The sequence below is a fragment of the Salvia hispanica genome, chromosome 2 (genome assembly GCF_029641045.1).
Source record: "Salvia hispanica isolate PSC_SH4W2 chromosome 2, Shi_PSC_v1, whole genome shotgun sequence".
NCBI classification, from domain to species: Eukaryota; Viridiplantae; Streptophyta; class Magnoliopsida; order Lamiales; family Lamiaceae; genus Salvia; species Salvia hispanica.
The window spans coordinates 60,520,602-60,547,208 of record NC_142693.1 but is presented as its reverse complement, the minus strand read 5'-3'; the positions used below and the strand labels follow the sequence as shown (position 1 = coordinate 60,547,208).

At 35.7% G+C, this 26,607-nt stretch overlaps 4 protein-coding genes across 5 annotated transcripts; all 4 read right to left on the bottom strand.

The window, feature by feature from the left end:
• Positions 1–731: 731 nt before the first annotated feature.
• LOC125202718 (vesicle-associated protein 1-2-like) lies at positions 732–3,799 on the bottom strand. The gene is made up of 8 exons (XM_048101165.2): positions 3,519–3,799; positions 3,272–3,342; positions 3,040–3,121; positions 2,737–2,852; positions 2,487–2,654; positions 2,352–2,393; positions 2,044–2,121; positions 732–1,123 (listed from the first exon to the last, which is right to left on the bottom strand). The coding sequence occupies exons 1-8, from the start codon at positions 3,568–3,570 to the stop codon at positions 983–985; spliced, it is 750 nt and encodes a 249-aa protein (XP_047957122.1). The 5' UTR covers positions 3,571–3,799; the 3' UTR covers positions 732–982.
• Positions 3,800–9,265: 5,466 nt separating this feature from the next.
• LOC125202592 (SPX domain-containing protein 3-like) lies at positions 9,266–10,638 on the bottom strand. The gene is made up of 3 exons (XM_048101025.2): positions 10,306–10,638; positions 10,026–10,182; positions 9,266–9,777 (listed from the first exon to the last, which is right to left on the bottom strand). The coding sequence occupies exons 1-3, from the start codon at positions 10,525–10,527 to the stop codon at positions 9,419–9,421; spliced, it is 738 nt and encodes a 245-aa protein (XP_047956982.1). The 5' UTR covers positions 10,528–10,638; the 3' UTR covers positions 9,266–9,418.
• Positions 10,639–11,282: 644 nt separating this feature from the next.
• Positions 11,283–20,946, bottom strand: MEE44 (Nucleotidyltransferase family protein). Of its 2 annotated transcripts, none has more exons than XM_048116197.2 (17): positions 19,954–20,946; positions 19,120–19,662; positions 18,891–19,010; positions 18,672–18,818; positions 16,858–18,585; positions 16,650–16,766; positions 16,340–16,522; positions 16,200–16,262; positions 15,484–15,555; positions 15,130–15,270; positions 14,860–14,979; positions 14,460–14,519; positions 13,931–13,971; positions 13,040–13,117; positions 12,851–12,935; positions 12,510–12,670; positions 11,283–11,907 (listed from the first exon to the last, which is right to left on the bottom strand). In XM_048116197.2, exons 1-16 carry the CDS (start codon positions 20,770–20,772, stop codon positions 12,539–12,541), a joined length of 4,449 nt encoding a protein of 1,482 aa, XP_047972154.1. In that variant the 5' UTR covers positions 20,773–20,946; the 3' UTR covers positions 11,283–11,907; positions 12,510–12,538. The 2 variants fall into 2 exon arrangements, with proteins under 2 accessions (XP_047972154.1, XP_047972143.1); XM_048116186.2 differs by having other exon boundaries at positions 15,130–15,390; positions 19,954–20,944.
• Positions 20,947–21,637: 691 nt separating this feature from the next.
• LOC125208540 (uncharacterized) lies at positions 21,638–24,849 on the bottom strand. Its single transcript, XM_048108212.2, has 2 exons — positions 24,388–24,849; positions 21,638–23,169 (listed from the first exon to the last, which is right to left on the bottom strand). Exons 1-2 carry the CDS (start codon positions 24,715–24,717, stop codon positions 21,856–21,858), a joined length of 1,644 nt encoding a protein of 547 aa, XP_047964169.1. The 5' UTR covers positions 24,718–24,849; the 3' UTR covers positions 21,638–21,855.
• Between the last annotated feature and the right edge of the window lie 1,758 nt (positions 24,850–26,607).

Below are 26,607 nucleotides of genomic sequence, written 5' to 3'. Positions count from 1 at the left end.
CCTTCAGCAAATGGCAAAAGAAAAGAAAGTCTATCTTATACAGGACCCTTCCGAAACAAGTGAGGAAAACCGGTTAGTATCATTCGTTACTAGTGACTTGAATAAGATTAGAATGGTATCAGTTCTCATTACATTTTATCTAATCTCACATTCTTATACATGCCATCTTCAGTCAGCAGATAACCACCCAGAGTCCTTTGTAATTACTTACGACTTATTACATGAAATATCGACAGAATCTGGGAAAGGGAGCTTCATCTTCGGGGATGTTCAGTGACTAGCAGCCACCGAGCCACCTATGAGTTTACATGGTCCTCATATATTGCTTTGATAGTGATGGATATCGAAAGGTGAGTGCATCTTTTTGCTTTCTTAACGAATGTGTATTCTACTTCTCTTTTTTATTCAGTTACTATGTAAATACATTACATGTTAGTACTATTAATTTTTGCAGTTGAGGCTTTTCCATTTTCTCCATCGACCGGAAATATTTGTATAGTTTTTCATAGTTTTCCATAAACTTAGCTCAAGATAAATAATCTTGCTCAATTCAGCTAGCCACGAATCTTGAATCTTGAATATGTATAATTTGGCATATGTTTAAAATTGAGTTTTTCTTAGGTTAGTAGAGGTTGGTCTCAACATGTAATGAAACATAGTTAATCTTCTCTAGCAAAGTCTTGATATTGAACTAACTAACCATTGATCAATCAAGAAGAACAAGCAAACCCTAAAGTACTAAACAAAGTTGTATATATGTGAAAAATAATATAGTATCCTTGAAAAAAGGCTAAAGCTAGTCACACAACAAATGCACTTTGAGCAATTATTGAAAACCAACCAAACCCATCAAGGCATCCATGCTTCTACAGTCAAGCAAACAACTAACCAAAAATATTAAGCTCCTACTTGACATTCCCTTCAATGTCCAATAATTTGAACATGCAGGCAACTGATTCGGAAATCCGAATGAAGCAACACATCAGGTGTTTGTGTTATCTACAAAAGATATCAGGATCCCATTCAAAAGATATCCCAACACGATCCCAATCAAGCCACCAATGATGACAAACATGATGGGGACACCAGCGGTACTGCTTTGACCTTGACGTCTCACGAGCTCCTGCGTGACATAAGCAAATGAACAACTAAATTGATTCAAGGCAGAATTTAATATCCGATGTGAAGTATAATAGGAAAACCTAATCTTCCCAATCCGGATCCTAGGAACATCATGAAAAATAGGCTTACAGTTCTGCTAAATCTCAATTAGAGTGTAATGTCATGCTGAACTTGAAACTTAACAAATAAAAATATGACAAATAGATGATAAAACACAACTCAGTTGGTAAAATGTTTTCCCTTTAGGCTTTAACAAATAGGCTGGGGTTTCAAGTCATATCGGGTTTGTGTATGTAAATAATGACAAATAAAAGGATGATTTGAAGCCCACTTTCCTCAAATCCTACCTTTTACCTAAAGAAACACTGTTTGGCTATACATCAGACATCTACAGCAACTATATGTAAGCCAATTTTATACTACTAGAAAGCATATAACTGAAAGAAGCTAGATTTCATTCAATCCATTTTCAGCCAACAAAAATTTCATCTCCTCGTATAAAATGTTAGAGTCGAGGGTTCACACATTCCGTGACTCTCAGGATCAGATAGATATTTCTGTTAATTTGATTAGATTAATGGCAGAGACTTCTTGATGATATTGGTAAGTAAAGTAAATAGTGCTTGGCATTCTCCATCAGTAGATTATTGGTTCTAACCTTCAGGTTTGCCAAATCAAACTCATGTGATCAAAAGTATATGTCAAGTTTATTTAAAAATAATTAACTTCAGCAGAGATCAATTGGATCATGATGACCTAATAATGCACAAGTCCAGATTGCCACAGTTTAATGATTTAAACATGCTTCTGCATTTTCATGGCGTTCATCCCCAGTAGTCCGAAGTACATAAACAAATCATACTAAGTCTTTCATAGCTGACCTACAAAAAAACTCTTAGAAATCAGACATTCAAAGCTTACCAGTTCTTGTCGAAGACTGTTATTTTGCTGAATAGCAGATTGTTTTTCTTCTCTTAACTTTGAAATAAGGGCATTGACCTAGAAACAAGCCAAAGACCAATAATCAGCAAACTGAATATCTTTATGACTTTACTATTGTCTTTTGGTAGGGAAAGATATCTTCTAAATGAAATTCAGCAAATTCCTTAATTGCTAATAACAGGAAGATCACAGGAAAACAGAATGTCCAACTAAACAAGAACCAGGAACCCAAAATTTACATAACTAGTGACAAGAAATTCAGGGGAACAGAAAATGAATAATATAACCTCTGATGTGATTCCATTTGTTTCAGGGAGTCCTTTTGACATCTGCAAAGTCATAAAGAGGATGAGAGATTACTAAATCGTTAATCTTAAATATATTCTTAGATAGAAAAAGTATGCCACATCATCCAAAGTTACCTTGTTCAAATCAGAAGCCTGATTTACAGTCCCATTCTCTGACACTGATGCCTTAGGCGAGGAGCCTTCCTCCGAGCCCTCTCGAACAGGTGAAGGGGGTTGAGGGGGTGGAACATAGGCTACTCTCAATTTATATTCCTCTACTTGGTTCCCGGAGTCTTTGTTGAACTAAATACAGATCACATAAATATGATTACAATCTTTGTTTTGCAACATATACTGCATGCTGCAGCAAGAATCATAAAATTACCATTTCTGGAGTAATATCCTTTGAAGCTATCCAAGAGTTCACAACTGCACTCTGAAGGAGAAACTTATCCCTGCATTGCATATCCGGTGGAGCCTCCTTTTGGGCTTGCATGGTAACTGAATGAATGACGAAAGAATTCCAGACTCACTATTAGTAGTATGCAATACCAAAATATCCTCTTAAAACATTTCCCCAATTAAAAAGTAACTAAATTTGCATAAGCCTTATTTGTATCGTAAAATCTATTCGTAGGCGCATGCACAAACATTTGGCGAGGGAGAGTGGTGGGATGGAAGGGGAGACCTGTAACATCACAACTGGAGTTTGGCATCACGACTCCAGTGTTTGGCCTCACACAGTACTTCTTCGGATTCGTCGTCTTCACCTGAATACAGAAGCCGAAACCACATGAATGCTATTAACATGAACATTTCAAATAATAATGCTTTCTCCAGAATTCACAAAACGAATAAATCATGAAGTGAAACGCAATCCTAAAACCAAATGAATGCTATTAACGGCACAAAACAGCTACCTTGAATGCAACATGATTCTCAGACTTGTTCGTCAAAATCATCGAACAGGAGATCTGCTTCTTCAATTCGACTATCACACACCACAAATGCAAAGTATATTAACTCAAAAACATCATAATCACGAAATTAAAGCAGACTCATCATTATTTTGCCTAAACCACAGAATCTTCTAGAACTCAATTCAACAAAAAAAAACCTTCTGGCTCACTAAATTTGAAGCAGAAATGCAAGAGGCATGTCACTTACATGGGAATTGAAGCTCAAGGGGTTCAATTTGAAGTAGCTCGCTGTCACTCATCTCTTAGCTGATCGCTGCTGTCCGCCGGATAATTGATGGTGTTAAAAATTCCGGCTGGCGGCAGCGAGATTGAATCCAATCACCGTTTCACGGCGATTTTAGTTAAGTGAGGTGAGGTAGGATAGAGAGATCTTAGGTTTTGGAAAGTTTTAGGAAATTTTGTGCTGGATTTCTTCCAGTTAGAGAGAGAGAGAGGGAGAGAGAGGAGAGAGAAACATAAAATACGCAAACGTGGAAAGTGCAGACAGTATTAAAAATGAATAATTTAAGGTTAATTCCACTTAGACCCTTCAGTTATAAAAGGGTATATATAATGCCCCTACAATCTAGGATAGCGTTTGCTTAGTTCAGAAATGGAAAATGAAATCAACATACAAAGAAAAGAATGAAAGGTTGGTTTATGTTTGTTCGGAGTGTTACTACCTCCGTCCCCCGAAATTTGCTACACTTTGACCCGACACGGATTTTAAGAAATGTAATGGAAAGTGAGTTGAAAAAGTTGGTGGGATGTGAGTCCTACTTTTAAAGTATTAGTTTTGTAATAAAATGTGAGTAGGAATGAGTTAGTGGAATATGGGGTCCACTACCAAAAATGGTAAAAGTGAAGTGTATCAAATTTTCAGGGATGGACTGAAATGGTAATATGTATCAAATTTTCAGGGACAGAGGTAGTAATAAATAAAATTTCCTACTTTCTTAAATTTTGAAAAACTTCGCGTACTTGCCAATTCCATGTGTTTCTCGCGAATCTAGTAGCATCTATATGATGTATTTTACCGCTATAATTTATGTGCTCGTGAAATTTTCTAAGTGATATATTAGCGACTAGCGAGTAAACGTGTGCTCACTATTGTTATTTAGTGAACGTTTTTAACTTGCTAAATGTCAATTTTTTTGGTGAAGTGGTTTGTGGGCATTGTGAAATTTATGAATTCGTATCAATGTGTTGTTAGGTAGTAATGCAGCAATAAATGAGGAGATGGAGTAGGAAAAAGTTATACTTATAAGTCAATTTTTGTGTTAATTAAATGTGAATTTACACCTTTATTTTGTATTCATTCATTTATTTATCTATCAATACGTTTAAGCTAAGTTAATGTGCTTTATTACGGTAAAACCATGGTGGGGATTGAGGAAAGAGTTAAAGCTAGTTTTCTTAAATGTCAGATGTTGATGTTCAATTCTGAATTGAACTAATGAGTCTTTTAATGAAAACAATGAATAGAACAATAGTAGTAGCATAAAATATTACGTAAAAATCATTCAGTTTAATTTTACGTTGCAATCACTGATGAATAAGACACTAAAATAAATACATATTTTTGTTTTTATTTGTGGATATGCTTTCTTTTTTATGCTTTTCTTTGTATTTTTTGCTCTCTTTATTTAATTGGATTCCGAAGAATATTTGTTATTGTAAATCAGAAATACTACTCTAGTATCTTTTCACATTCCATACTACATGGACAGTATAGTACTTCCTCGGTCCAAGTTGTACTTTTTTGAAATGTTCCTACTAAATTGAGTCATTTCTTCTTCTTTTTTTAATAAAAAATAAAATATTCAATCACTTTCACTTTAATTCATCACTTATTTTACTCTCTTTATTTTTCCTACTTTATTTCTAATCTTATTTTTCAACACAATTTCTTAATCTCCGTGCCCAAAAGTTTTGACTCAATTTAGTTGGGACAGATGGAATACTATATTTTCAAAATATAAGCAATATTAATTTCTAAAGTAGAGTAAACGAGGAAAGAATTAAGCCCGTATAATTAAGTTACAACTGATAAAAGTACTACTATTGTTTACAAGATTAACAGATGTGTGCATTTCGTCTATATAATAAAGCTGGAAATTTATAACTCAAAATAATTTTTAACTCGAATGATCCTAAACTAGATAGCTTGCAACATATAATCTGAGTTTATATGATTGATCTAAAATGAATGAGTTCTCATTATTTAGTTTTCAAAGTAATTTTATTATTTTATTGTGTGTATGAAACTGTTGATCCTAAGAGTATGATAAACTCTTTTTTCAAGTATATTTGAACATGTATTTCGATTCAATATTTTGGAAACTCAAAACTTCTCATTTTACATTTTTGTTTTTTACTCGATGGTGGCATATTCTTTTGCCTTTATACTCAATTTCTTTGGTAAAAGGAATCAGCCAATCGTCTACAAAGGGTATTTTATGTTTCATGATAATTGCAGGTATAAAGGATATGTTAATTGCACTAACACAATTGAATTTGGACCACTTATTTAATGGAGTAGTTGATTTATATGTTAAGATGAAAAAAAAATTAAAAACGATATAATTATTTGGAAAATGCAAACTTATGGCCATGGGTGTATCAAGAAAAATATTTTTTTAAATAATTATAAACATTCAAGCTTGATATATTAACACGACATGTTAGCCCAAATTCAAAAGTGTAGAGTAGGAATAAGAAATTCTAGCACATAAAATAACAATTCGGATTATTTGTAATTAAATAGTCCGATAATTAGATAAGAATAGTTCAAATTCATGTTAACGCAATTAATTAACATCTTAATCATATACAAATATCACGAACAGTAAAATGCTCTTTGTACATGATTGGCTGATTCCTTTCACCAAAAAGGTGAATATAAAGGCAAAAGAATATGCCACCATTATCACTCAAAGCCAATGCTACCTATACGCACTTAATTGAATTAATTCTATTTTAAAAAAAAAATAGATAGGATTTTATTTAGATGGAATAATATATTTCAGTTTCTAAAAGTATGTGACTATGGTAATAGCCCCACATATACCTTACGAATTATGATGACTAGTTAAAGTGGTCAATAAGAATAATGTCACCCGGTGAAACATCTTTTTTAATGACTGTTTTTGGAGAATACTCCCTTTTTAAAATTTTCTTGGTAAATAACCATTTTTGGTAAAAAAAAAAATATTACTCCATAACAATTGACTTGGTCTTTCTGCTTTATTCAATAATTTGACATAACTTTGATGCTGTGATGATTTGATTCGATTAAAAAAAATGTAAGTGGAGTATATCTATATATACTTCCAACCATAAATTAAAATTGAGTTTTAGTGTAAACTTCTCTAACCATACACTAAGCTCAAACCCAATTTTGTATATATATTTCTATGTAAGACCATCTCCAATCATACTCCATAAATGAGTTTTGGTGTATAAATTTTCTACAACCATACACCAAACTCAAACTCATTTTTGGTGTTTTTTGTGAAACAACACTAAATATGGTGTTACTGTAAAAATTTTGTGAGACAAAAATTCAAAAATGGTGTAAATTTTGAATTTGGTGTAAATGGTTGAAGTAAAACTACTTTTTAGTGTGACGTATACTTAAAAATAGGTTTGAGTTTGGTGTAAATGGTTGAAGATGATCTAACAACGTCAAATATGGTGTTATTTCAAAAAAATTGTGAGACATCAAATATGGTGTTACTTCAAAATAAATTGTGAGACGTGTACTTAAAAATGATATACTTTGATGCATATGATTGGATTAAATTAGAATTTGGTGTGACGAAAAAATAGACTTGAGTTTGATATAAATAGTTAGAGATAGAAATCACACTTTTTAATTGTTAATGCGATAATACTATAGCATTAGTTTGGGGTTGTTGATGTTAGGGACTATAACAGAAATCGATTTAGTTGCAACTTATATAAATTAAATTGGAGCGGTGGGATTTATAAATAGACTTTTCTTTATTATACAAGAGCTTGCACTTTTTAAACTTTTCTTAATTACTAATATACTAAAAAAATTTAGACTTCATTTTTCTTGTTTTATGAATACAACACCTGATTTTAAGTAGTAATACATGATTATATTGTAATTAATTAACTGTTAAATATAATGACTTAGTACATTCTTTGTAGTAATCTTACCAAATGGTACTATATAATTTAATTTGAGGATAATTATATAGTTAAATTCTGTACTAAGTAAGTGGTGGACTTTAATGGATCATCTGTGTCGAGAATACATATTTATTTAATGATTGGTCAATAATATATTTAATGATTAGTCAGTATATGTATTTTAAAATATCATTCTTTGAAGGGAACATTTTAAAATAAACTTTTGAAACACTAAATTAAAAACATGCGATCGTCTCAATTAATTTGGCGGCCAACTTGTTGTAGTAGTACACTAGTACTTTCCAAGAAATTTAGGCCATTCTTCATTAAAGTATAGCTACTTATTTGGACTAATAATGTGGCAAATGTGTATGCTATCATCATAAACTTTTTTTCTTTTTATCTTCGGTATATGACGATGATAACTCTTCAAAGTCTAGCCAAAAGATTTATGGTCTACTTTTTGACCTGACTTTAGAGGTGGCAATTAGTGGTTACTACTAACTACCCTCATTATATCCTTATAGTCACTCTGAAATTATCTCACTGCTAATTTCTAAAAATAAAAATTTCGATCAGAAATAACATGAATTTTAATGTAAAAATTAATAAAAATAAAAGAGAAAGATAAAGTAAAAGAGAAATAAAAAAAATAATAATAAAATTCGTGTTAGTAATTTGTGAGATTCGTTTTCTAAAATAAAGAATTTATCATATTCAGAAAACAGACTAAAAATAAAAAATTTCTATTTTTAGAAAACAGAAAGAGTTCCCATTCTCCCCCATCCCACGTATTTACCTCACGTTTACTAAAATTTCTCGTTAGCTTTTGCTTGCCGCACATTTTTGTTTTTGGAAAAAATTGATGGAAAATTATTGGACTATGTATTTTCATTTAAGATATTTCACTTTTTCATTTCTTTGGGACTAAAATGACCTCAACCCATGTTAACTACCCTCTCTATTTCATTATAAATGAAACGTTTTCTTTTTTAGGTTGTCCCAATAAAAATGAAACATTTTTTAGAATGGAAACAACACTATCACTACATTTTTCTTCTCTCTTCATTAACTCACAAACAACACTGCATAAAATTCTGTGCCGAAACCCAAATATTGCATATTTATTGAGACGGAGGGAATACTAAAAAATAAGGCTAAAATATTTTTTAGTACAATTAAGGACACGAATTTGTGTTTTTAAACTTTTAACTATACTACTAATTACGCTTTAAAAAAATATCCATATTCTTAATGTCTCAACTAAAATTAGAAGATACAAATGCAAGTATCGTAAAAACAAAGTAAAAGATTATGATATTTGTTCTCAACTTATAAACATTTTATTTTTCATCCTAAATTATACTAATTATATTTCAAAAAGTTACAATGCAAATAATTGCGTTTCCATTTTTTTTCCTTAAAAGATAAATATGATTAAAAATTTTTAGTGGTAGGGCTTTTACACATCCCAAATTATTTACAAATCATGTATCCAATGATACGTACTCCTACTAAAAAAATTAAATAAATCACATATTGCATTTTTTGTGTGTATACATTTTTTTTTGGACTTTTTAAAGCAAGTCAATGTATTTATAGGAATGATATGCAAGTCAATGTATTTAATATAACTATCTTATTATTTATCTATTTAATTTTCTCTCTTATTTATAGTAACAACAATTCCATAATAATTATCGGAAAGAAGTATCTCAATCCCAATTATCTAGGGACAAGGGAATATTCTTTAAGTAGTTTATAATTCGGAAGTCGGAAGCATCTTTTAAAGAATTGATTTCAAGTAAGTGATGTATATTGATTGAAAATTTGCATAATACTTCAGACACTTCATAATTCATAAAAACAATCAAACTAGAGCTCTAAAGATGTCAATCTACTCATAAGCTATTAAAGAAAGAAAATCCAAATTTAATGTATAGTGATTTATACATGATGGATTTGTATAGGGGAAATAAGTTGCAAGGACTGAATGAGTTCAAAATCAGGCAGATTTAATGGTGGGAGTGAGAATTGGCTGTAAGTTGAGCTCCCTCTTCTCATTTCCTGCATGCTGAGTAGCGCCGCCACCGAGTTACGAAAAATAGCTTTAGGTGCCTCCTCCTCGTGGAATATTCCGGTGGCCGTGGACGGTGGCAACATTTCTATGGTGGTTTCACAGTCTTTGACAAGCTTTGAAATTAGATCGGTGGTGAAGAATGGTTGTTCCCACACTCTCTCTATAAAGTGAACTCGTAAAACTCCACCCGTTCTCTTTTCATACTTCTTCAAGATCTTACCTAACCCTATTATTATTAACACAAAACAATAAGTAAGATTTAATTTATTTTCCGTTGGAATCTGACGATGAACTCATGGGCCACATTGTCAGATCTGACAATGTGGCTCGACATTCCTTCGCCAATTCTGACGACGTGACTCAACATTCCTTCACAGTCTCAGTAAGACCAGATATAAATCAAACCTTTTCAAATGAAAATATAAATTTATAATTGAACGAAAAATGAAATAAAAAAGAACGGAGAAAAATTACCGGTATAGTTAATGTTGCTATAATTGATTAAGAGGACCATTTCCCCATGAAAATTGACAATTTGTTTTCTAATATTAGTCATCTCCTCTTTATATTCCATGTGTGAAGGTTGAGGTCCCCATTTATGTATCACTTGGGAAATTCTCTCTTGTAATTCCTGCACCAAATCATCACTAAAATTAATTCTTGTATTAACAAAATCATTAATAAAAGATATGACAAACATGAAAAATTGTTGTTGCAAATACACATTAAAAAAAAAACAAAAATATGGGAAAACCTTATGCCGAATGATGAAGTCCTCTTCTTGCTCTATGAAAAAAGCATTAAATTTGTCGATCTCATGATCAAGAAGGTTCATAAATTGGGCATCATACTCCAATGCTCCTTTTGATGATATCAAATTCACCATTTTCTTCAATTCTTTATATGACAAAAACTTGTCACGCCACTCTCCCAAACTTTGATCCATTTGTTGCTTCAATCTCTTACCAAACTTCATATATGTAAATGATGCAAAAATATTTTTTATTTTTCCCCAAGAACAAGAAGTAAAAAAATGATGTAAGAAGTGTGTGTGTGAAAATTGTGATGAAGTGCAAGAGGGGGGTTAGGGGATTTTTATTCGTGAAAAAAGAGAGGATATTAAATGGCATATGCTTGGCGTGATGAAAATTGGTAAGTATAAAAGTGAGGCTTGAAGCAATAGAATTCTCAGCATATTCTGTTGAATAATTTTGGGCCAATTTTATTTTCCAGATTTAGGGGCGCATATCCTAATTTGACATAGAAATTTTTATGCTTATTTAGTGCAACTTCTACTATTGATATCACCTTATCAACCACGACATTAAAATGTGATCTTGACATATTGTATCCATCGGAAAATATGGCAAAGAATTCGGTGCCCATCCACATGTAAATTCAACCGTAATTAACATCCACCATAATAAAATTCAACTAGAATTCATATTTTACAATTAATTTATTAATCATGATTTAAATTAACTATGATGAATTCACACTATACAAGTTGCTAGAATAGGACTATAGGAGTGTATTCGTTTGTTATACACTCAATTCAATAAAATATCCTTGTGTAACATATTACAAAATCTCTGTTTTAATTTCTTCCCTTTCCTCTCTTAAGTGGTAACGTGAACAAAAAAAAATTACACAGGATGGTGATTTCCTCAAAAGAAGCACTTGAAATTGATACTCACAAAAACTGATACCACAAATAAAGTAAAAAGAATATTGAGCAAAAGTTGATATTCCTCTCTACTATAGATTGATAAGAGCTCTTGAGGGCAACAAATCTCAACATTTGTTTTTGGTCGACACTATTAAAATGAAATGAAATAATATGTATTTCGTAGATTTATTAAAAGATGATTACAATTTTACAAACAAAATCAAATATGAGCAATTTACCTCAACAAGACCAAATCACCATGCAGATTTCAGCAATCTTCCAACAACAGTATCTCTTGACATTCCACTCCAAAGTCGATAGCCATTTTCACAGGGAGATGGTACGATTCCCAATCTTGTAACGTTCAAGCGTGTCAACCCCAATCCCCATACAAGACTTGTAGCGAAATGCCAATACTCATCATGCTCTTCTTCTTCGAGCACAGTTGCAAAGGCCTCTTAACACGGAGGGGGGAGCAACTCGAGAGTTAGGTGAAAATATGGAAGAGCCGGATTTAGATGCATACATCATCTCCAAATGCACACCAATGTGGCGTGCTCAAACCGATTGTTTCCTACACCATGATCACAAGGCATACTCGATGTTTGTGAGACAACCGGTGCAGAGCCAGCACGGGCACGTGCATGGGCACCAGCATGAGTTGTTCACTAGGCCAATTTGATGATGCTGCAATATCAATAACAATGATTAGGCAAAATGATCGTGAAAGCTCTTAAAAAGGTATAGAGGACGTCTGAAAAATTTGTTGCTCTTCAAGCAAGCCCACACAGAGACGAGCAAGCCAAGGGGCAAATAAATCATTTGCACCCTTAATCAGCACAATGCTCTAAAGCAAGGTGCATTCTCAAGCCTGATAATCATGAATCAGAAAATTTATCGCAAAATGGATCATTAGGTCAATATGAAGTGGCATATACATTGAATTTCATGAAAAGGATATAAATCCTGGTGATGGAGATGACCTTTTTCTATGTCTTAATCATTTTCTGAAATAAGTTTGTTTCCATTATTGTCAGCTTCAGATTTCAGCTTCTTTCTACTTTCTTATCTTTCTTCTGAGATCCAATTTTCCAAAGGCTTGAACTTCAATTAATGCAAAGAAGAGTTCACAAAATCTAGAATAATGCCAGAGTAACCATATGAACGAGTACAAACTTAGCTTCTTTTTTCCTTCCTTGATCAAGTTTCTGATGATTTTGTAAGCAATACTAGAAGTAGGGGTGTAAGATGCACAAAGACTGAAGGTATGTGGATGCTCGTAAAATTACCTTGGAATGGTATAATCCCCTTGCATATACTAGGTGCCTACCAAATGACCGATGCTGGGAATCAACTTTGGAAGCAATTTACTGGTAGTCTTGGCATCAATGCCATCATTGTCAAGGCATGTTAGTATATTCTCGAGCATTGCATATGCATCAGCAAATGCCTGCATTAATTGAAAAAATCAAGAATATCTAATTATTTAATACTTAATACTAAAAGAATTTGATGAAATTATCACTTAGAAGCAACACGTTCATAAAAAAGATATCAAGGACCAGGTAGCTTCATATCATCACATAATTGCCAATAAAGATTAATTCTCAATTTAGAATTTGCATGAGACCTTGATACACTGATGAATGCGAAAACAATTTCTGCCAACATTATTCGTCAAAAACAGAGGATCGTCGATGCAAAGTGGGTCGATGCTGCAACAAACAATGTAGTTGGTAAAAATGAAAAATAGAAAGGGAATAAAGAAACAAATAAAAAATCTGAACTGAATGATAAACTAAATGAGAGAGACTCGTACTTGCATCCACGTTCTCTGTTCAAATAAACTCCACTTCCTTGTACTGAGATTCGCATTTGTCGTGGGTCAAAGACATTTCTACAAAACAGGTCACACAATCCAAAATCATACATATGCAGATGATAAGAATAGGAAATAAGATTATGAGTTGAAAGGCATCTAAACCAGAACTGCAAAGTTGGGATAGGCTTTCCAGCACACCCAACCTACCAACAGAAGGAAAATGTAGGCTTGTTCAGGATCCGTACAACCCATTTGGGCCACAGGCTGAGTAGGTTGGTCCATTGACTTTCTTATCCCTTCATAATTTTTCAAATTTTTAAAAGAATCACAAATCAAAACTTAAAGACCAGAACTTTCAGTCTCTTTCACTCTCAACCTCTATCCTTGTCAATATATTCTTGCAGGTCTGTCAGCCATCGCACACCACATCTCTCTACCCCCCCCCCCCCCCCCAACCCACTATTGTCATTCATGGAACTGTCACCGCACATAGTACATCTCATATTTTTATCGTTCTTTCCTTTTCTTTGAGTGAGTTTCTCTGCCACCGCCACACCCAGCCTCTCTTTCTCTCTCTCTCTCTTTTAAAGTTGGGTGGTTTGGAGCTAATTCACAGAAACTCTCGTACATTTTCCCATTCAGCCAAGTTGTGCCTTTATAGTTTGATTGCAGTTTACTGTTTACTTCATGTTATGAGATGAAAAAAGTATTTGAAGTATGGCTAATATGTTCAGCTGCCTTGCATTTTGGGCAAGCTGGCCCACCCAACCCGATCCAAGGTGGTTTGGATTCAGTTAAGGTTTAGGAGCACGGCATGCTAGAAATAAAAATCTTCATCCGAAATAAACAAAAAACATAAAAACAGTTTTCCAAGAACATATTACTTACCCGAAAAAATATAGAAAATCCATCAAGAGGCTCCCATAATTCTACAAAAATAATGTTAAATGAACATTATTAAAATCCATAGGCATACGGCATACGGCATATGGCATACTACTATTTCAGATAAACTAAGTATTAAAACAAATTAAAAATGTTAGTACCCAGAAAATTTAAATAGTGGCTTTGTGATATACATGCATGGAAAATTTAAATCTATCTATCCTGACCTTCACTGATTTTATCAATTTTATCTATATCTTTGAAACTTGTCAATTTTATCCCATCATTTAGCAATTGTATGTATCAATTCTATTTTCATCTTTATAATTTGAATAGATCGTTTTGTTAGACAATTTTTTCTAAAATACTTTCCTATTAAGCAATACCAAATTATGGATGTCATAATACCAACCCAGGGTCTTCAAATATACATCCACAGGTAGAGATGCGCTTGTCATAGTTTATGAAATGAAACTATGTGTAATTACTACAGTTAAGGATAAAACTATATATGTAAGGAAATTAGTCATACTTGATTAATTGGTCGGCCATGATGATGCTCATGCTGCAAAAACCGCGTGATCAATAATATCTGTCAAATGCATAGTACAAGAAAAGATCAGCAACTTCAAAAAAGTAAGAAAAGTTTTGGTGAAGTAAAGAATAAAGGATAGATACTACTACATAGGTAAGGTCATATGCAAGCCATGTTCAACTAGAAGCTTCGATGCAATGAAATAAAACAAACACAATAAAAATCTGGATACACGCAATAAAGCTAAAAAAGAAAATGAACAGGTACCAAAGGTTATCATTGTAACACTAATGGTCTTAAAACGAAAAGAGTAGTATCATGAGTGGCCAAAAACAGAGACAAAGTTGCACAAGATTACATGCTAAAACATTTAGACATTCACACAACAGGAACCTACCAGGCAGTATGAGCTTAAACCACCAGAATAAGATTGATCCAGGCTACGATCAGCGAGGAACTGTTTTAGCACCAAAGCAAGAGGTGTTACAGCAGGAAACCGCTCTGTAAGATCTTTAACCTGTACAAAAGATGTATTAAAACTAGGACTAAGGAATATGTAAACATGTCTAGTTGAAGCTAGTGCTAGACAAATTGGACCATTTTAAACATGATCCGGTTAGAATGCACTGAATTTCCGCATAATGCATCAAATGTCTATTAAAATTACCAGTCCAGTTGTCTGAAGTCCAGTGTGCGTAGACGACTTGAAACTAATGTCAAGACGAACAGATTTGAATTCATCATTACTGCCATTTCCTATCTTACTCCAATTAAGAGAAGCAGCAGACTCCGTGTTTCCTGCATCATTCTGAATAGGTTTGTCATTGTCAGAAGGTACCTGAACTGCTTCTTCCTTTGGGGTTTGTACATTTGACGGAGTAGAGAAAAGATCAGAAGGAACTTCCACCACAAGCATGATGATAGGTATCTAAAAGTGACAAAATGAGATTGGACATGAAGGACATGTAAATAATTCAACAGAAGGAAATAAAAAGAAAAGGAAAAATCTTAGAGACATTACAGCAGTGTTTTCCACAATCTTGAGAGAATCACTTTTGACCCACTCCTGATTTGCAAGATACCTGGCAGCATGCTGCAAGTTGCAACCAGAAAAGTTAGCAATTGCAGAAGTTGTCATATTATAACATTAGTTACCAAGGAAAACTGCATTTATATGTTGACAATTATTAACATCTTTGGAAGGAATGGGTGCTAATTCATTAATTCCTATCCGACATAAAAGATAGACAACTACAGATAGCACAATGCTAGCAATAAATAACATACAACAATCTGATACCCTAGCCCAACGAAAGCACCCCCAACCCACAAACCAGCCAATAACAGAAGGCCAAAAATGGATAGGAGTATTATGCACCTACAAAAGAAAAGGGTGTGTAGAATCTTATTCTGAATTAGTTTCTTCCAATTATTTTGTTTTCCTCTCACATACAGTAATCAATGCTTAAGTAGTCAATCATGGTAAGACGCTTGAGGACCTTCCACCAAAAGAACCAGTATTTAAGATCCTTGTCACATGCACCACTCTAGCCACTAGATAATTTAAAATATTAAACTCATTAACCACTGATGGTAAGATCAAATTTGACTCGGATTTGAACATTTTTGTAGAAAGCTTTTGGAAATACCGGAGTTATCACTCTTGACTAATGTGACTGCTAAATTATTAAACAATTAAGTCTGTAAAAACAGGAATTTGTGTCATCCCCTGCCAACCTGAAGGCATGTTTCTTTGATGCCATTACGTCCCTCTAAAATTCCAGCTTCTTTGATAGGTTCCTGAAAATTTACCGAAAATGAGTCTGTTGGCTAAATTTTGTTTTTGAAAAAAATCAACAACTCTGAGCATATCTCACCAAGTTCCTCACAGGAGGCAGACCAACCACAAGGTCCACATCGCTAGATGGCAGAGATAAACCAGTTGCATTTGAGCCATAAACGCTTGTTCTGGAACGAGGCCATAAGACTTGAAGGGATCGTGCAACACGCTTAACAGCCCAATTAATATAAGGCTTCCGGATGAAGTTCTCTGCAGAAACCTAAGTTCACAAACAATAGCATTAATTACTAATCGTACTATTTAAGAAAAATAACTGTTTAATACCAATCTCAGAGTGTAACCTATCATGCAATACATGTTATTGACATTGATTCAGCAATAAATACCTGCTTGCAGAAAGAGTTGATTTCATCATGCAGAATATCATGGACCAGTGGTAGAGAAGCCTTGTGAGGGGAATTGTTTTGCAATTCAGGAGGTTGCAGAGGAAATGTAACATCTGGCTGAGGAAACAAGATGAGTTAGAAAGTGAAAGATATTTACGAGCCCACGATGCCAGCAGAAATAAGTACATTGCCTACAATACAAACTTACGTGTTCTTGATCACGGGCTAACTGGGAAATTGCAATAAGTCGGTCTTGAAGCAATGTTCCTGCTAAAGGCTGTGTAATCTGACGGGATGGAAGGCCTTTGTTCCTCCAAGAAGGCCAGATTACTTCACTCCCTTCCATGGGCATGATAGTTTCCTCAAAATTGATTCCATCATGGAACCAACCTTTAACACCCCAGTGCCTTGGGCTTGAGCTACCAGATCTAACAGTAGGGAATCCCCTATGTTTTCTGGAGTCACCAACAGGGGAAGGTGGAGGTGGATGGGGAGCACGTGGTACACAGAGGACTACAGGAGAAGGGGGCCTCTTAATCCGAGGTTGATCCCGTCTGTTTTGAGGAACACATGGACTTTTGTGATCATAACTACGCTTAAACTCTGATCTTGACCTTTCCCTCGGCATACTAGGGATGATTATAGGTCTCAAAATAGGGTATGGGAGTGAGTCCACAGTCGTTACATCTCCATCACCTGAAATATTGGAGGCAGATCCAGATACACTCTCTTCTACACCAATATCTGTCATGGTTGAGGAAGAATGAAGAACCTTGCTGCTAATTTCACTTCCAGGCATAACGTAATTAAGAGGTCCTGGTCCCAAAGGATCAAATGGAGAGCAAAAGGAACCCGCAGATGGAGAGGTCAAGCCATTTGCACTGTAAGAGGAGGAGAAAGCAACCATATCATCAACATCCTTGTTCATATCTGCTTCTCTCCAAGCCCAAGAGCTATCATCTGAACAGAGAGAAGGGGGGCGAGAGAAACTGGTCCTTGGGTGGTCAGACGGGTTCCAATACATCACACCACCACCAAAGTACTGATTGTAATCCATCCCTCCAAGTCCAATTGCATGAGTCTCTAACTCTTCCTCAGACATCCAGTTCTTATCATGCTCGTCTGTCAGTTCCAGTGGATTTGGGACATCAGGTAATTCCATCAATTCACTAGAAACAGTCCTTTCATCCTCAGAAGTCGCTGCACCAGACTGCACACTGTGAGCTGCAATGCTTTGCCGAAACGAAGACTGCCGTCTTGAAATGAAATCAGAATCATAATTGCAAGTACTTGATGGGACTATTCTGTTAACGCCGCGCACCATGGGGGGCCAATCTAAACTCATTGGCAGAGGTCTAGGCATAATTCCATTATATGCCCCATCGTTAGGAGAATTTCTTAATTGTAAAGTTTGTACAAACGAATGGTGGAAATGACTCCGTAAATTGTGATCAACATCAAGATGCAATCTATCAGCGGCACGAGGGTGATATGCACTTGTTGAAGGATGGATTGGAGCTGTACTTGGCCACTCATAAGAAGTGTATGCAGGTGAATTTATGGGCCGAACTCTAAGGAGACCAAGACTTTCATGCTCCGTTCCCTGAGATGTTTTTCCCTCTGGTTCACTACCTTTCATCTGTCTCCCTGAATCACACACTGCATAATTTACATGGTCAATCACATTTGAGGACATATTGTCATTACACTTGACCACAGCCTCAACAGTCGTAGCACCAGAATCCAGATTCCCATCCATGGAGCCAGGTTTAGTTATGGGCCTTGTGGCACCATCATTCACTACTCCCACGTTTTGATTGTTACTCAAGCAGAGATGGATATCAGTTTTAGTAGAATAACAACTCTCCACATGTTGGCCAATGATATCTGTGCCTAAACTACTAGAAACACTTGAGTTTGCATCAGGCCTGTCAATCTGAACACAGTATCATTAGATGTAAGACCAAAAGTTAAACTTCTAAAAGTCCAATCAGACATTAAAGTTCCATCTTGAGAACTAACCCGGGCAGAGGTAACTTTAATGGATCTTGATTGACAATTATCAACCTCTGGACCATTGGAGCCACAGCTTTTACGCTTTTTTCTTTCTTTCCTACTCTTTCTGGAAGCATTTTGAACTTTTCCATTATTTATTCCTTTTACAGGTTCCTGGTGATGATCAACCAGTTAAAAACTATCCATCATCTATCAACTTATATAAAGAAGGAAAACAATCACAACCATTGGATGCACTGTTAAGTGATTCTCATGTGCTGGATCCTTTTCTGGAACTTCACCGTCATAAATGTCCAACTGTCTAATATCTTCATGGCTGATACATAACTCCCCAGCTACTCTACCCTGAAATGTCATTGACATATTGGAGTGAGAATTTGCATTGCAAAGGATCTCCTTGCTTAAACGGCATATTTCAATTGATTATCAGTAAAGGTAAAACAAGAAAACATACCTTAGCCGGCATTATTGGTTTTGAATTATCTTGAGAAGGTCTTGGAACAGGATTCAACTTTTTATTGTGGTTCTTCCCTTTCTTCTTACGATTGTTGGAAACATGTTTCTCATTTACTTTCTTTGTTCGCGAATCCGTATTTTCCTCTCTGAGTAACTCAATTTTTGTGCAATCAAGTGAAATAACCATAAGTAACTCCCGCAATTTCCTAATTATAATGTCCGAAATACTATTTATACAGTCCAAGGAGCTGAAAAAAAGTGTCTCTTTCTGGTAACCATCAAACTGAGCTGTAGATAACAAAGTAGAAATAACCTGAAGAATGTACAAACTATTGAAAATCTGACACAGTGCAGAGAGATCCCCTGAATCTTCTGCAGGCTTGGCTTTAAATCTAACTTTTGAAAATATCCTCCTGCTTGTTGTAATATTTCGTTTACCCAATGAATCAGAATCACATCTAAGTAGGTGCTTATTGCTACCATCATATAACCACATTTTATCATCTGAGAAGCTAACTTTCCCCTTCACCATATCAGCTGTCTGAGGTTCACAATAGGGAGATATATCAGACATAAATTTAATGTGAAAAACGTGCTAAAACATTAATTGGAACTATCAGAACCTATCCATCAATTTGCTCGGAAATGAAGATAAAGCTTTCAAGAATAGATAGTAAACAATCCGGTAAACCATTCTTAATTTCCTAAAGAACAATATGCTGCTTCCAGTTTCGATTTTCAACACACAAATAAAAGCAAAATGCGCATAACATAAACAATACAGATATTCAAAACAGTGAACTTGTATAATCTGAAACACATAACAAAGTACCATTGAGCGTGCAGCTTTCCCCAAGTACGTAGAGTACACATTCTTCTTCACAGAATCATCCAACTTCTCCCACCAATCGACGCAGCCTTTCTTCCGCCAGAACACATTCGCTGCAACACCAGCAGCAATCAACCTCTCCTTCAACTTCGCCCCTCTTTTCTTCCCACTATTACTATTCAACCACGCCAACCTCAACGACACCTCCATCCTATTCACAACAAACTCCTCCAAACTATAATACCCCTTTGCCTTGAGCCATGCGAGCTCCAACCAATCAGCCGCCATCTCACCCTCCTCTCCCCCCCTCAGAAACTCCCCGTGCGTAATCTCATCCATAACATCCAAAAATCTACTCACATCCTCCACCAAACCCTCACTCAAACATACCGCATCGAGACAGCCAAATCCACCCCCTTCCCCACTCTTCTCGCCCTCCCTCGAGCTGAACAGCTCCAGCGAGCCGTGAATCTCGCGCTCCGCGCCGTTGGAGTCAGAGGATCGCAACAGCAAACCCTCGGATTTCCGGTAACACAGCGTGGGGAGGGCAGAACCGTCATTTTGCGGGAGGTCGGGGAGAATGATGAATCGGCCGCAGCCGCTGGAGTGGAGCTTCTCCTCCATCTGGATGAGGATCGCAACGAAGTTCACGTCGAGAATTGTTAGGTGCGCGCGGCGCTGGTGCACCGACAGCGAGGAGAACCATCGGAGTACGGTTGACCGGGTGCTGGGATTCGAATTGGGGCTGCCTCCAGCGGTTTTGGAGTGGTAGAGAGAGATGTGAGCGGTGAGAGAGTCCAGAAGCTTCTCTCGCGAACTCATCGGAATATTCGGCGGCGGGAATTTCTCCGGTGCGGCGGGTGTTGTTGGCCGAATGAAGCGGCGATCATAAATTACTACGGTGGAAATTGGAAACCGAATAAATTGGGGGATTTGAATTAATGAAAATTATAAAATATTCTCTAATTTTCATTTTAGGTAATTTCACTCAACGGTGTTATACAAATAATATTCATATTCTAATTTTGAAAGTTGTAAAGTTATCATAATTGATTATTTTATTTTATTCATACACAATTGTTATCCAAAAAATAACGTGATAACTGATAAGCATGTGCACGAGGAAATTTCGCGGCTGATTTTTATCACATTATGTCTATTCTTTTCACAAGAGTCATTCATATGTAGAATCTCCGCCAGTTTTATATAGCTGGATGCTACGTGATAAATTTATCTTCATTAATTTCTTTGTAATTAAGCAGCTTTCTTTGCCAATTTTTTTTTATTATTTCTTGTAGTACCAAATTTAATTAATTAAAAACTTAATATACATTATTACTAATTAAATTATACTCCACTGATTTTTCATCAAAATGAAACTTTCATTTTCAAGCTCACCTAATCACTGTCTTGCTCAAAAATGTAACGGGCCGAGCTATAACATTGTATCGAAAAATTTTGGTTGAATCATAAACTTTGATTTTGATTGAGATTCCCTCCATTGTCTCTGTGAGGTCAAGAAGGAGTAGAGATACACAAAAATCTTAAACCAACATCAAAATTTAAGATTTTTATGAACAAACTTTAAGTTTATGATAAAATTTAAAATTCTACCAAAACTCTTAATGTTAGAGACCAATTCCCCTTCAAAAGAAACAAACTAGCCATTTGTCACCAAACATGTGGATTATGCAGAAAGTATCATTGTTTGATAAAGTTAACCCATAAAAAAAGAGTCTCAATTTTGTTCCCAAATATAAAATGCTGAAACTAATTAGGTTATTTGAATTCAAAATTCAATCACAAGAAAATATGCAGAGAGCAAAAGATGCAACAGCTGTAGTTGCACTCCTCATTCATGCCAGAAGCTAAAAATCTTGCTTCCACAATCTCCGAAATGAGAGCTCAGTTGGGAGGGGGCTGTGTTACTAATAACGAATTCTGCTCCGACGAAGAACCTCCATATAAGGTTGTTCCACACGAAACTGCCTGCTCAAAACCAGCAGCGACGCCTACCATTTCTGCACCGGGATAAAGAACACTCGATCCAGTTACCGGACATCCCACGTTTCCTGTTCCTTCTGCAGCAATAGTCGCTGGAAATAAAGCTCCTCCGGAGACTGCTACGACGGATTCTGGTTGAGCAGATGCAACCTGGTAGGCACCGAATCCTTGCATCGTTGCTGGTCCTTGAGCTTGGGGAAGTTCTTGTTCAACTTGGCTCATGAAGCGCTTGGCTTTTGATTTGTGCTTCTTTCCTGCCAAATGACTTTGAAAAACGACGAGAGATTCACACTTCGCATTACACAATTCACAAACTAAGGGTGTAACTTCTTTTGGTTTAGGCGGTTGAACCAAACTTTTCGACCTAGCAGAAGGCCTCATCATTCTGTTGCTCTTACCACCCCTTAGTTTATGCTTGAGCCCACGTCCTAGGCGTTCATGCCCATCCACCCTAACCTTTTTGGCTGATTCTTCGGGATGTTCCGCCTCTTCTACCTTGCGTTTCTCTCCTGCAGCTTTACTTTCCTCATTACTTTCTTGAGAAGGTAAAACTTCTTGTTGAGGTTGCTGGTTGCCAGACCCCTCAACCAGGTTAGGCATTGAAACGGCTTCGGAGTTCGATTGAATAGCAGTAGCAGGCACCTGATCAGCTTGTCCACTAGTCACCTTTTTGTTGAGGTTCTGCAATTCTTCAAAGACTTTCAATTTTTTCTTATGCTTTTTACCAATCAAGTGCTGTTGAAGAACTTCAAGGGTATTGCATTCAATCTTGCAGAGTTCACACGACACGACTTTTGGAGCTGGAGAAACAGATACCAACTGAGCTGAACCCTGCAAAGGCTGCGTTTGAGCAACACTTGATGCACCAGACTGTACCGCTCCTGCATGTTTCCGCTGTACAGAGCCTTTGCCGCGTCCACGACCACGATTTGTCCGGCCTGATACGTTTGCTCGATGACCATAATGGGGTTCACCAGAAGGCTGTGGCAGAAGTTGATAAGGCCCTCCTTGCAAGTGTATTCCACCATAAGTAGTTGCTGAATGGTCCTGATAAGGTGTTGTTGCATTCATAGGCAAAGAATGACCTCCAACGTATCCATCAACACCAAATACATAACTCGAGACATTTAGTTTTGGATCAGGTTGGGTTTGGGGATCTCCTCTAGGAACCATTCCATCCATATAGCCTACACTTCCGTACAAGGGTTGCACAATCTGTAGAATTATATCACTCAGATTTTCAAGTGAAACATAGAAACGGCTGAATCCTGGAAGACTAACTGATAGTATAAAGAAATGTTAAAAACATTATTCTCTTTCAGTTAAAGGTTTCTTCTTTGGTTATAATGAGACATGCAATTAATTAACTGACGGAAAAGTATTAACTGAGAATGCAATTAGTTCAGCAACTATAATCTCAAAATCAAATAAAGGAGAAGGAAAGAAGAGTTTTCCATAACCTTGTGTTTGAAAATTAAGAAAAGTAGTATAAGGGTGGCAGCCACACAGTCCAAGTTATCTAATTTATGTCTTCAGAAATTGACAACATCTAACATGTTGCAGATACGTAATAAAAAGATATTGAGTGCTCCAAAAGATCATGAAAAAAGTTGAAGCCTTCAAATTTTTCATGATCGTGAATAAGAAAAAACTCATAGAATGAATGGCGCTCAACAGCAGGACATCATCGACCAACCTGACCATTAGAGGAACAAGAACTATATAAAGGAACGAAGGACACATTTACTGAATTGTGAAATCTTCCCAGCCCTTGTAACTAGTTGTTCTGCAAATGACAAAAACAACTTCAGGAGAGATGAACCAAGGTAAAGAAAATTGAAGTGTACGACGGGCTGTCTAAGCTGGTATCACGTTGACAACGGACAATGAGTGATTTGGTTCGCCATGAGCTTGAGTAGCACTACTTTAAGCTCAGGCACAACTATCAACTTGTCCAGCTTAACGAAAGCTATTCTACTCAGCCCATTATAACTATCATGAATCAACCGTTTCTCGCATAACCAACCAAGTGAAGTTAATGTTATGCAGAAAAGACGGTTACGAAGCATAATCAGCTTAGCAGAACACTGTCAACTTGGAAGCACTCACCCTCGCTTGATTAGCCAGAAGACAAGCTCGTATCGAATTCATATAACTAAGCTCAAAGACTGGGACATAGTTAGACATCAAAATCACTTTCAAAACTAGGTCATCAGAATTCCAATTGTGAGTGAACGTATCAAACTTAGAGTATTCAATAAAAAGCAGATTAATTTGTTTTTATAATGAAAGGATAAAGATGCCCCAAATTCACATTAGGGATATCCCAATTCGATCAACTTCTCCATCATATAAAGCACGCAGATTTTTTATTTTTCAAAATTAAACAGCAATTACAAAACCCCCAAAACGAAAAGGGGAAACAAATCATACCGGCTGATGAACCATCGCCCCCAATTGTGAGGCCGCAGTCGGAACAGCAGCGGCGCCGCCATTAGGGTTGTACTGATAATAGGAATTCTGGAGAGCCTGTGGCGGCGGCGGCGGCGTTACGCCAGGTGGATTAGGCTCTTGTTCTTGGTGCTGGGATGGTTGTACGGGGGGATTCTGGTATGAATATGGAGGAATGGTAGTGGCGAATTGAGGGTTCGGGTAAGGATATGAATAAGAATAAGGATTATTGGTGAATTGATCGTATGATTGTTGGTTTTGAGAAGAGGGATCGTAATCATGGTGTTGCTGGTTGTGCGTGAAGTAATTCATGGTTGATTAGTGATCCTGCAAATTCAATTTTCCTTTGATAATGATTTCGTATATGGAAAATGTTGACACATGAATTTCCGACAGCGGATTTCTGACTGGGGTAATCGAATTGGATCAAATTTCTGCATATCGAATTAGTACTACTACAATTTATGCATATTCATACTGTTACAATTTGCATTACGAATACAGTACTATTAAAATGAAATTATTTTACTGATAATTTACTTTTATTATTACAGAATTTGTAGTTTTGTCATGTTATTTGCATTTCAAAAAATATCCATAATTTTTATTAAATTTCAAATATCAAATTTAATTATACATAAATTTGGGGAGAAATTTCTAGATTTTCGAGAGGAGTATTAAGTGAAGATGGGGAATGGAGGTCAAACAAAGTTCTGAATCGATAATTGACTTGGAAGACGAGCCTCAAAAACTTGTTCTCATGATTGTTCATGTTTTCAATACGAAAATGGATACAATTTTATTGAAGAGATGGTGAGTGGAAAATGGACGTTTTCGAGATAGTCTTTTGAAAAAATAATTGTTTGAGAAGATGAATTATTTCGAGAGTTCATAAGAGCCGTGAATCGTATACTTTTGTGAGAAAACACGAATTTAAAGATTGTAGTTCGACCTCGAGTCAACTCCCTATCGATTTCTAACTTTGTATTGCAGGTAATAAAGTTATTGGAAAATGAGAGCCCTTTTTATTTTGGACGATTGGCAAGGAGAAATCTTGCCTTCCCACAAGCACAACTATATACTAGTATGTGATTTATGCTCCAAGAGATTGTTCAAGTTTGGCGTTACCGGATCTCGCGCATACGTTGCCCATGCCGTAATGTACCTTACTTATAATGGGCTAAAATTAAAGGGAAATGTTGATTTTGATAGTTCTTGACGGCTAAAAGCCCAATAATCACTATCTCTATTTGACGGCTAAAACGAACTGAATTGGTATAATCAAATTATATATTTACATGTTTTCAAATAGTACTATTATCTTATGTTAACTTTATGAAAATATTATTTTGAACGTGTAAAGTGTCACTTATTTAGTTATTCCAAATTTCCAATAGTCATTGCTAACTAATTTTAAAATTAGACCAAAATCAATAATTTGAATTAAAAAACAAAAAAAAATCGAAAAATGTTAGTTAATTAATTAATACTATAAATTAACTAAGTATGATAGTAGAGAAGATATTATAGGAAAAAAGAAAAATCAGAAAATGTTAATTAATTAATACTCCCTCCGTCCCGCTTAAGATGACACATTTTCCTTTTTAGTTTGTCCCAACTAAGATGACACATTTTCTTTTTTTGGTAACTTTCTCTCTCCAATTAATACACTCAACCACTTTTTCTCGCTCCTACTAAAATATCCATATTTCTTTATGTCTCTACTTTAATACTTACACCCACCTTCTCTCTCTCCAATTAAACACTTTAACCAATAATTCTTAAAACCCCGTGCCGGCTAAGCAATGTGTCATCTTAGCTGGGACGGAGGGAGTATAAATTAACTAAGTATGATAGTAGAGAAGATATTAGAGCATCCGCAATGGTAGGCTAGCCACCGGCTAGCCGATTGACGTGGCTAGCCGATCGGCTAGCCGAACCATTGGAGTAGGCTAGCCGAATTTCGGCGAAAAAATCGGCGTGGGCTAGCCGATGCGCTGGCCGCCATTGTGGCGGCCCGATCGGCCAGCGCTATTTTTTAATTTTTTTTAATTTTTTTTAAATTCTTTTTTTTTTAATTTTTTTTTAATTCTTTTTTTTTTAATTTTTGAAAAACTATATAAACGCGATTTTCTCTATCTCTAAATTTCTGTACAAGAGCAACATTTAGCGATGGACAACAACAACTAGCCCAATACAAAA